Source organism: Rhea pennata, chromosome 4, assembly GCF_028389875.1.
Source record: "Rhea pennata isolate bPtePen1 chromosome 4, bPtePen1.pri, whole genome shotgun sequence".
Lineage (NCBI taxonomy): Eukaryota > Metazoa > Chordata > Aves > Rheiformes > Rheidae > Rhea > Rhea pennata.
In genome coordinates this window covers 34,537,369-34,549,589 of record NC_084666.1, presented here as the reverse complement: position 1 = coordinate 34,549,589, position 12,221 = coordinate 34,537,369, and the positions used below count along the sequence as shown (strand labels likewise).

Here is a 12,221-nt window from a genome sequence, read left to right as displayed (position 1 = left end):
AGTCGTTTGTGCGCAGCTCTTTTTCCTCTTATTTCAGAGGATATTTTGGAAATGAGTCAACATCAGGTTGTAATGCTGGTAAACTGAATTTTATCAACTCTGGCATTTCACTGAGAGACAGCATGGCCTAGTGAACAGGGCACTGGCCTGTAACTGAAAGAATTTTGTTTCTGGCCTATTTTAGGGTTTCTTAGTGTTGACCTTGGACAGTTCAACATAGCACATCATCCCCCAAGTTCTTATGTGCTTTTCATTTTGTGGGGAATTTCAAAGTATTCAAATGTCTAGGAAAAAAGGAAACCTAAGATTTTGGTTATAACTATTTTGTTTCCCTCTGATTTAGTTTGAAATGAAATATACTGCTGGACTTAGCCATGAAGCCATGAGGATTGTTCTACTTCACTGCTTCAGTCATCTGGGTGTTTGAACTTGCTGCCTTCCCATCAATTCAGGATGGAAGCAATGCAAGAGTCAGGTAATACTTCCTCTAAGAAATACGAGATCTAGAGGTGATGCATCTTTGAGAGATTTTACAGAGTGTCTTTTTTTAACATTCTGTCACTACATCAGAGGCAAAGCTGAGGCAATTTCTTTGCTTCTGATGAAATTCTTCCCCGCTGAATCGAATTGTTCCCATTAGAGCTAAATTAGCCCACAGGCTCTAAAACTACTTCCAAACAAAAAATGTGACTCTGTTGTAACACACTAAATTGTACCATATGACAAATGTTTATTTTCTTTTTTTCTTAAATTGGAAAATGAAAGAATAGATTTCCTCTTTTTCTCATCCTTACTCTTCCATTGCTGCACTTTATCATGTATTTTCAGGTTGTGGAAACCAACATTTAAGTGCTGGCAACATACAACTCTGTTTCAGTGATTTACACTATGGAAAGAAGAGGGGAGCTGAAAATAAAAGCTCCAGAAATTACTTTAGTGTTGAGCTAAATGGAAATGGCTACTTGTCATGCGATCATTTCTAGCACATCCAATACAACCTCCAGACACAGTACAGTAGAGAAGACATGACTAATCTACATGCAACCTGAGTGTGTTCTCTACAGCAGGAAGCAGAAAATGGCATAAAAATAGTGACAATATGTATACCTGCTATAAACTTCTGTGGCGATTATTCTTTGCAAATTAACATGTTCTCAAACAACATTCATTTGTAATCTGCAACCTATGTGCAAGAGATCTTCATACCACCTGGGAATTACCAACAGAAGCAAGGCAACGTGAGGTAGCTCATGTTCTCAAGGAATAAGGGAAGTGTGCATCAGCAACCTCAAAAGAATAGCTTGCTCAACAGGGCAGGTCTGCTGTAGGAATGGTCTGTTGGGAGAAGACTACCAACATTACTGATCATAAGCTCAGCTTCTCCCAGTGTTAGGTACTTCCATTGGTGAATGTTTGCCTCATGCAATGTATCCTCTTCCCAGGTGACTTTTGTGCACACATGCTTTTTTCCATGGTGGGAGAATATACAAGTTTTTGGAATACAATCAAGTTTTATCATAGCAATATATGATTTTATTTGCGAAAGCCAACCTATTTTTCTGCAAACAAATGAAAAGTGATTTCCTACGAGTTACATTTTCCTAGTGGAAAATGGATGTCTTTTTTTTTTTTTTTTAATCATCTGTCATTACACTGTTCTGAGGTGATAAGCGATCTGTATATGACACTGTTAACCCAATCCACAAATTACTTCTTATTTTTAAAAGTAAAGAACAGGAATGGATAAATGTAAACAAAGTACTTTATGTATTATAACCCAGCTCATAAAAATCAATGGATCTATACATTAGAACTTACGTGATAAAACAAACCCATGCTGTTGGGAAGAAGTGAAGCATCAACATGCTTTACCATAGGCAGCTTCAATAGAAGCTCTTGTTTTTGGAGCCTGTTCTGTTACAGAGGTATGCTGATGATCCTTATATATTCCCAGATTGTTAACAGCTGTCAAAAATTATTTGCATTTTATTTCTCAGTATCTGGAATGTGGATGGGTTTACTGATGATACTATTTTTTAAAAATGTATTTTGAGGGATTCTTTATTCTTGAATATTTAAATTTCATAACCATTAAACTTTTCAAGCTTTTCTCTGCATCACTGAAAGCTGAAAACTACTTTATTAAGTAGAGGATGATTCTCCCATAACTATCCAACTTTAAGGTTTTAAGAAGAACATTTAATAGAGTGAGGTCTGTCTGCAACAAAACCGTAAGAGCCAGAAGCAGAGCTGCTCACACCAATAGCTGCTGTAACCAGTTCTCTTCTCATTTCTACCCAAGAGTGAAGCAAAGGCCTCTGAGATCTGTATGCTTCCCTCTACTACCCACAAAATGCATATTTGAGCCTGGTTTAGAAAATGCCAACACTGAGCACAACTCTCAGTCTCATCTCTGTCAACCAGTCAGTGATGTCCCACACTGGCATCAGCAGAGGAAACAAGCTTCTAGGTGGTATCTGTTACAACTATACTATGAGGCGATGGCATCAGCAGAGGAAACAAGCTCCTAGGTGGTATCTGTTACAACTATACTATGAGGCGATATAATCTTTGTAGTTTAACTGTAGGGACAGGCTTTCCTGTACAGGTGCTGCCCTTCCCACTGGAGACTGGACTGCAACCATCACCTGTCCCATGGTACTGGCCAAACAGCTAATAAGCAGAAGTGGCTTCTGAGCACTTGCAATGGCTCTAGGCCTGTTAGAGACCGTCTCGCAAATCCCATGGGCAGGGTAGTCCACACTGCCTGCTATGTAAAGGCAAAAGGTGAATCATACAATTAAAACCATGCCACAGAGAACTTCTTTATCCACAATGTTCTATAAATAGTGTTTTGGTGATCAGCTTATGACAGTGAAAAGTATGTCATGACTTATCTGCTGGCTTACTACACAGCATTTCCCTTTCTGCCCAAAACTTAACTTGCCCTGTCCCCCTACTTTCTTTAATGTCTTCTCTGAAGCTTTTTCTGTGTGGAAGATACTGTAAGAAGTTACATAGGCTGTTGAATACTGATTTGTACCACAGGTTATATTCTTATGCATTGGCTGGATGGAGATCATACCGTCTACCTACGGATAGAACTGCACTCGGATGCTTGGAAGGGAAAATGAAAGCAAACAGTGGATTTTATTAGTTTTTTTTTTATGGCCAAGAGCAAGTATCCCTGTTTGCAGGTACCCTATTGACTTTCCTTGACCCATGATCCTTCCAAGTCACCTCCAGGTGGCAAGTGTAAAAAAACCCCCACATCTCCAAAGCTACTCAGGCATCTCCTACAGCATTTAATACTGTCCTATCTGAATAAGTACTGCCTGACAGAAATAATTAAAGATTAGAGACAACCTCCTCAAACTACTGACATACGGATTTTGTTGAAAGCGTTGACTCAGTTCTGTTCAATAAAACAGCTATGTATTTACAGGTAAACCAATGTTTTAGTTGCTTTCACGCATCAAGGCTTTAATAGTGACTGAAAATGAAGTCAGGAAAAAAACAAGTAGGTAAAAGCTGTAAACAATAAACAGGCTTGCCTGCATAAAGTCTGAATTCTAACACTTTAGCAAGTTATGTCATAATAGTTTGCCTCCTTGGAAAAATGTTTAATTCACTTGTAATTTGCAAAATTTGCAAGTAAATTTGCATAATTTAACATATTCAAAACTAAAACAGTTCCAAAAACTTTCCAGTGTCAAAGATAATTTGTCTACTCAAAGACATTTGACAAATTAAACAGAGACAAAACTGGTATTATTTAATAATTATTTTACCCAGGCCTACTGAGCATGATTATATTCCAAATAATCATATGCTACAACTTTCAAATGGTCTTCTCCAATATATAGATTACTCTCAAGAATCACTGAAGCTTAAAAGCTTATTATGTCAGAGAACTGCCCAGATTTCATAACCATGAGGTTCTTCCCAGCAAACAAAGCTTCAACCCGAAACAGAATAACTTTCAATGCTATTAACAATTTAGGGTCACAAATTTTGTTTAATTCTTGGAGACACCAAGGAAGATGAGAGTGAATGGCAAATATGAATGAAGCAAAGGCACCATATGTAGTAAAGCTGTCATTACAGGCTTCACTGACTTTTGCCCTAACACTAAAAACATGAGAAGAGGAGGCAGGAATGAAAGCCTGGATTGCTCCCACTCAGAGTAGGGCAATGACAGCCCACTATCTAATATTCATGCATTTTATTCAGAATAATGGCAGTGATTATCAATTCTGCAGTTACAAATGTATAACATGAAAAATAATAGGTTGGAGAAATTAAAGTTCGGCCACAAAGGCTTTCACTTGACGTATAGAATTTGCAGACAGACATTTTCATACAAATATTATATGTGCTGATGTATTAATCATATCTAAAAGCAATGCACTTGCCCAACTCTGAAGAAGTGGGAATTTGTCAAGAGTTAGAGACATATGGTCTGTTGTGTAATTTTTAGTGTTAATCACTGAGAGGTTTTGGGGATACGGACTCACAGTTCCTAGGATAATAAGATCAACATCCATATGCACTAGTGATCTGGAAAGATATGAAGACAGAGATACAGTGATTGTGAATTAGAAATGTCTCAAAGCTGTCGGAAGGAAACCACTATGTTTTAACAAATTTAGGTACAAATGGCGAGCGCTCCAACCCTTTTTCCCAAGAGATTCATCTGAACAAGAATCATTCATTTACCTCATTGGAAACACCAGGAGAACTGTCTTGAACATAGTCCAAAAGCTTTTTAGGTGGCTGCATCATATAAGCAGAAGTGCAGAGATGAAATGGAGGAGAATCAGTGGCAGCAAGGAATGAAACATGTGGAGAAGGTGACACAGTTAGAAACTATGTGTTGACAGCAGCAGATACAAGAGTGACACATATGGGTAGAATGGAATGAAGAAAGTGTTACGATATTTTTAAAATTATTAAACATCTTAATAAAATGTTAGTAATTTTAGGTAGTAAAATGTCCAGGTTGAATCAATACTAGCAGTTTTTAATACTGATAACACAGAAGAGTATAAAGCATATCAAGTGTATTTTGCTGGGGAAATCTCAGAATATTCAAAATTTTTTTTCCCCGGAAAGTCCTTTATTCTCAGATTATCATTATCTGTAAAATATTGCTGAGCTTTTCTTCAGGGTAACGTATGTGGAGTGTTTATGCCTACCTAGAGGGACGAAAGACAATTAAAACAGTTTGAATGGCTAGATAAAAGGAGATTAAAGTTGGTCAGTGATATATTACAGACCACTGGACAACAAATTAAACCCAGATATAGTTAACTATTTTTTATCTGTAGGAGGCATTCAATGTGTAGATTTTTTTGAAAGTTGGTATTAGAAAAATAGAGCTTTAAGAGAATGTATTTAGTTTGCTTAAACAGACTTTCTTTTCTGCTCTTACTGAAGTCAGCAAGTTCTGATTTTGGCTTATAGTTAGATATAAAAGAGACTAAAGTACCTGGTCACCCTGCATATCAGTAATTAGTACAAATGAAGGAAGCTCCAGGGAACTGCTATAGGGAAAAAAAATAGGAAAGACAAGAACTGGAATGTTTTAAATCCCGATGCTCTCAAGCCTAAATGCTATGTCTGTTTGGGATTTTGTTTTGTTTTTTTCTTTCCAGGTGCCCAGGATCCTGGGTAGCTATGAGAATAATCAACCAGGCTGAGGGAGTGCTGGCTTACTGCCCTCCTTCCTCTGACAGGGTTCAAATTTATATCTTCCACCTGTCTGGCAGGAGCTCCAAACACCTTGTTGCAAGTTCTTCTTAGAGGAAGACATCTTTCATTCCTCTTCCTAAAGAGGTGAGAGTATGCAGGGAAGACTGAGCTCCATGGAGAGGGCACGTGAAAAAAGCAAGAGCTGGTGTGTTCTCAGCCTAGTTGTTAAGGCATTATGCAGGGAGGAATTGAAACGTAGCTGGGAGTCTTGCCTCAAGGACAATTTCACTCTTATCCTTGTATAAAATACACGAACAGGATTTGGTGCTTACATCCAACTGAGCTGGTGGTATTTGCAGAAGAATTGAGAATGTCTAGGCCACCAAGGGTGAAAAACTGAGGCATCTTTGGAGTTCAGGTGTTCCAGGCAAATGGAGATTTTCACAATTACAGTTTTGAACATAATGGCTTCCAGTGGGACTAAGCTAGCACATGGTTGCCTCAGTCATTTTTTTGGACCTGGATTTTAGTGAAAATAGGAGCAGATTTAAAGTTTTTCTGTTCAAGCAGGAGTCCAGCTTGAAAACAAAGCTAACCCATAACCTTTGTGTTTAGATAGAAAACCTGTATTCTGCATGTGTGGATGCAAGAGAAAAAAAAGTGAGGGAAAATCTCAGTGTTCAGTGCCATATGCAGTTTGTATGTGGGTTCATGCATTTAGATTTGGACTCATTCCTTCAAGTAAAATAAATGATTTGTAACTTAGCATCCGTACTGTAGACAGACATTTTTTTCTGCTCTTGAAGACTGTTCAACTCTAATCCAGCTAAGTAAAAAGATTTATGAAGCATAGTAAGCAGTCCTGTTTAGCATGCAATTTGTATTGCTCATAAATGTTTACATACTACTGCGTGTCTCGTGCAGTCAATATTAAAGCCGCTAAAGTCACTACTACGGCAAATTAAGGGTCCACTTAAATGACAGTTATATGCATTAGACAATCTTACTGACCTTTCTCAAAAAAAAAAAAAAAAAAAAAAGGAAAAAAACTTTACTGGTAGATGTTTGCTGAATTTGCTGAATTATTACAAAAATATTTTTCCTACTATTTAAATATTAATATTCTGTCCTCACTTACCGGACGTCCAAACTCCAGTTCTGAAAAGAATTTATACCAGGGTTCATTTTCTAAATCTATGTCATCTGGATTTATGCGATCAGTCTGGAGCAGTTGTGAAGGAAAAGGGAAGGAAAAGGCACACACTGAGCAAAGTGCTGGAAATGCCATGTCACTTTAACAATACACACGCACACACACAAAAACAAATAGGGGAAAGGAATGGAATACAACTAAAGAATGAAGATGGTATTTAAGATGGAGAATATTTTAGTTCAAGAGCTGTCATTAACTGGTAGCTTTAATATGTTTGTTGTTGCTGTTGCTCTTCCAGTGAATAGAAAACGTTAAGCATTTTAAAATTACACTTTTTAATCTAAGAGAGTTCTCTGACACTTCTGTAAACATCACTGTGTCAAGAACATTAATTGCTGCTAAAGACTCCTTCTTAAGAAAATGTTCAAAGTGACTGTCATCTTCAGCATAGGGAAGAAAGTGCCCGTCTCATCAGCAATAAAAGCATAACTTTATCAGTACTGCTTTCAGCCATTCCGTGTTGTCTCACAAAGCATGTTAATTCTGGATCTTACAGTCTTGAAGCAAGCACTGGGTGGAGATAAGCAACATGTACCAGGCAGGCATGCTTATACTAATAGGCACTTCAACCTATGAAAAGGAACCATTATATTTTAAATCCTTATGGTCAAAAAAATTATGCATTCCATAATATTAGTTTTGGCAATATTTTGTAACGCTTTATCTCTCACAGGCTTGCTGACTTAATCAAGCGTTTTTTCGTACTGAAATAGATTACGTTTATCTGAAAATTCTCACAATGAAGTGATAAAGCAGGAGTTGAAGATAGCATTAAGAAAACTTTTCAGTGAGCAGAAGAATAATTGACAGATTTATTCAAGCAGCATGAAAACATGACAGCACAGAACACTAGTGCTCCCAATGGGATGTTTAATGCATTGCGAACTTGGTTGCCTAAGTTATTTTCTAAATAGCTCCAGTTCCGTTGTAGAATCTGATGTAAGCTGCCTTGCAGCCCTGAACTACAGCGAAGTGGTGGTTTAAAAAGCTCTGAAGCAGAGAATTCACCTTGTTAAAGATATTTTTGTATTTAAAACATGGCCTTCCACAACTGTGCTTAACAGAAGTTGGACACTAATTATAGTGTAACCTAGAAAGCAATCCTCAAAGAAGGAGGCAGGTCCTGCATAAAGAATGATAACGGTGGTTGAGAAAGTAACACATTTCTCCTCCTGAATCAAGCTGTTGCCAATATACCAAAGCAATCAAACGAGACATACAGCTATTTCGGTCTTCTGTAAGAGATAACACTGTGTTCTTGACTGTTTAAAGTAAACATCTTGCAGCACTTTTGTTGCAGTTTTTGGTGTTACTGGTGCTGTCAGCTTTGCTCTGTTGAAAGGCCAGCAGCCCTTCCGAACTACCTGGGTGCTCACATATAAACGAGCTGTTCAAGCAATATCTAGACACCAACTGTTGTTGTACAGCTTTACCTTCACAATGTCTATACGTCTTCCTCGAGTAAGGACAGTACTATTCCTGTTAACAGAGCGGGAGGTAAATGCCAGCGATGAACTAGTTGCCCAGGCTCCACAGCAGAGTCAGGAAGTGAAGCTGCTCCAGACTTTTGCTCTTACATTTCCACCACCCACAGTCATAACTCAGCACCATCGCTGACCACTGTTTCAGCTGAACTATTCATACCCTATTCATACTCTTTAATAGAAAAACACCACTGAATTTAGTTTCATGAACTGACCAAGATTTGTGACCTTATTATAGACTGTCACTGAATTCAGAAAATCACATAAAACTCTCCTGCACAATTACTGAACAGGGAGATGAAGGCATGAGAACAACACACAACAGAATCATGAATGCAGAACACAAATCCCTGTTATATCTAATTCATTCCCATTACAGGGAATGCTTGGTTTATTCTGAGCTTTCTTCTTACCTTTAAAAAATATTCCACAATTCAGATCTGCATAATCTGAGACAACAAAACTAAACAACCTCTTTTTCATCATTTCTCCAAACTGAGTTACAGTATTTTGGAATATTTACAGCATGTTTTCATCCTTATATTATACCAAAGAATTAATTGTCACTGACAGATGTGTTGAGAATTGACAGGAGGCACTTTTGGAGCCCAGCTAATGTGCTCCAACTGCACAGAACTCACATGCTTGTGAAGAAGCTGAAAATAGTGGATTTTATGTAGTTTCTCAGCTTTTAAGTTGTCTTCATGCACTGGTGTGCAGATAAAATGAGGGCGTAGGGAAATGTAACAAACTACACACGCAAGTCCTACTTTTATTTAACGCGTTGAGCGGCAGAGGGCAGCAAATAAGAAGAAACCGAGAGCCATGGTGGGCAAGCCCCGCGCTGCCCGGCGGCTCCCCGCAGCACGCTGCGGCTCCTGCGCCACCAAGAGCAGCAGAGCCATTCATCTCCCTTGGCCTTCAGGTTCAGTTTTGCTGATGGACCTTTTCCTGTTCTAACAGTTTTAAAAAGAATGAATTATTTTGATCTGACTTAAAAAAAAATATTTGTCTTTTTTTTTTTTTTTTTTTTTTTTTTAAGTGATAGCCGAACTATCTGAACAGAGGATAAGTAATAGGAAGGCAAAATCCCTTTTCTGACTTGTCAGTTAATCCCAAGTTGTGTTGCTATGCTCTAGCCTTGATTTATTTGTTCAGTAGCATTTTAATTACCTAAGCGTGTTGGAAATTTACTATTTAAAGACTGAGAAAGAATCTTCAGCCTCGTCTTTTTGTTTGTTGCACCAAATAGTCAACACCACACCGTATCAGCATATTCAAGTATAGAAGAATACTGATGTAGTTTTAAAAAACTGCTTCCCTAGTATGGCATGGAACTTTCCCTGTGCATGATTTCATATTCACAGAGATGCCTTCACAGGTATTTATCCAATGCGTGCATTCAAACTTGTCAGTTAAGTGGTTATCACACAATCTGCATAGTCAAATTAATATTTTGCACTTGCAAATTCAGACACCATGCAGAAGTTTCTTTGGAAAAATGGACCGAGATATTTGTCATAAACCTGGCTTTGGCATTTTATTAGCTCCAGAAAGTTTTTTCTTTTTTATTTTAAACTATTTAAAAATATCTGTTAAGGTTCCAAGTCACAAGCAGATTGAGTTAGTCTCTCCATACCTTTTGTAATGTTGTATCATAATATATATAAATGAATGATTTACCTAAATGTTTTCGATTTAATTTCAAAGAACACTTTAAACAATGTTTTAGTTGATAGAAAGTATGACTTGAGATCAGCTACTGCGTAGCATTTTCTAATAATCAGCTTGCAATGCCAAAGCTGACCAAACTTCTAAATTCTAAAGAAAACCAAACTATCCACTAAAATAAAAAATATGGATGTATATCACTGGGCAATGTGGGTCTATTTTTGCTAAATGATAAAACAGTAATACTTTTAGTATTAGATCATGAAGTCTTCTTGCATATAAAATCAGTAGAAATTTTGTATATAGAACATATAAAAAATATAGAACTGGAATTTAACCTGACAGAGTTTTATCTGACCAGCACAAGTGTTCTTTCATGCTTTGATAAAACATGCAATAAAAATAATTGCATGTATTGTTTGTCCCAATTTTATAAACTCTTTATTTTATAGCAACACCACGATTTTTTCTTACTTGCATTACTGCAGAAATGGAGAAATATAGAAGCTGTAGAGAACAAGGTATTACCTCTACCTCTGTCAGAGAAAAAACTATGATACATACAAGGCTGAAACTAATAAAGAATAAAAAATTAATTTCAAATCATATGAGTAAAATTAAACTATTACACTGCAATTAACTTATTGGAAATAAATACCCATTTTAGGAAACAAATCTGTGGTTCAGATGATATTAGAGGAAAAGAGGAGCATTTTAGTGTATTGCAGACATTAGAGATTGCAACGTACATCAGAACAGCTTCTGCACCACCTTACCAGTGCTATGTTAATTTGTTAGAAGAAATGGTGATGTTTTTCAGGCTTACTGAAATGAGAAAAATGGAGCTGCCACATTACTGCTTGGAGGACTGTTCAACAGGTTAAGGTCACTTTTTTGGAAGAGTACTTCTTTACAGAAGAAGTTAGGTATAAACTTTAATTTTGTAACTTACATTTCTTTACTTTTAGTTTTAATTTCACAGTACCAACCAACCCCAAGCCCACATTTGTAGATGTTTTATACTCTTGAAAGTTCAAAATCCAGAAGAAAAAAAGTAATATCCTGCCTGATGTTGCACAATGCTGCAGCAGAAATAAGCCATCTTTTTATGTCCATAACAAAAAAAATCATCTATCCATGAATGGATGTATTCATTCATTCTTTCTTTTTTTTTTTTAAAAAAAGCTTTATTACTTTTCTCAGCTTCTTACCATCTACTGAATGAGTATTTGCTGAATTGCTCTCCCCAAATATTAGTATTATATTGAATTTAATTTTATTATATTATTCACATTTCTAATCTACATTAATCCCAACTTGTTCCAGTTGGGAAATTGTGATAGTTTACTCTATTACCTGAAGCAAAAGTTTAAAACAAAATTATGCTTGTGTCAGCACTTTTGCATTTTACATTAAACTCCTATTTTCAAATCTTTTAGAAGACTGAATCATCCATCAAAAAAAATCTCTCCAGTCTGTCCATGAACTGATCTACAAAGAGGCATTTGCTTCTATTCGCAACAGCTACTAGTCTATGCTTTGGACAATGAAGGTCTAATTTTGCCCTTGGCTGAAGCAGTTCTTTAAGTTCAAGGTGATTAAGGCTTTTCTGCATACGAATGTTCAAGGACCAAACAGAGCTCATATCCATCTTCTCAAATGAAAACATCAAGAGTAAAATGAATAAGCAACTTGGAAAAAAAAACAGTCTGCAGGAACAATCAGCAAAACTCACTTTTTTCTCATTCCATTAGTTCACTAAAATTGCAAAGTTGTATCTTTCATCACATTCGTCAGCAATACAGTTCCAGTATGAATTATTCTTTTTTCATGTTATGCCAAGTAAAAAATGCAATTTATTAGAAACAAGAGGCCATTCTTCAAATATTCATAATTTTTAACTCTTGAATCTGCTGTTATTTCGCAGCATTGGAAAGGCTGAGCTGAATGTATAATGCAGCTGTGGCAATCAAACAAATGCTCTGAGCAAATGCCATCACTTTTTGAATTTAAGAAAATGAGTTCAGCTTGACAGTAAATACTAAATCACATGAACTTGGGAGAACCTGGTAACTTATTAGATTGATTAATTAGTAGTCCATGTAGAAATGCTAACCTCCTTCTTGAAAAAAAGCATCATTTCTGCAAGAAGCTTATTT

At 36.7% G+C, this 12,221-nt stretch overlaps 1 protein-coding gene across 22 annotated transcripts in view; it reads right to left on the bottom strand.

The window, feature by feature from the left end:
• SORBS2 (sorbin and SH3 domain containing 2) overlaps positions 1-12,221 on the bottom strand; it is a 160,556-nt gene that overhangs the window by 33,416 nt on the left and 114,919 nt on the right. Inside the window, exons 10-11 of one of the 22 annotated variants that reach the window (XM_062575704.1) lie at positions 6,833-6,916; positions 4,720-4,776 (exon numbers count right to left, since the gene is read on the bottom strand). The exons of the other annotated variants lie outside the window; for them this stretch is intronic. Of the exons in view, the coding sequence (XP_062431688.1) occupies positions 4,720-4,776; positions 6,833-6,916 (141 nt within the window). The remainder of the gene's footprint in view (positions 1-4,719; positions 4,777-6,832; positions 6,917-12,221) is intronic. 22 annotated transcript variants of the gene reach the window in all.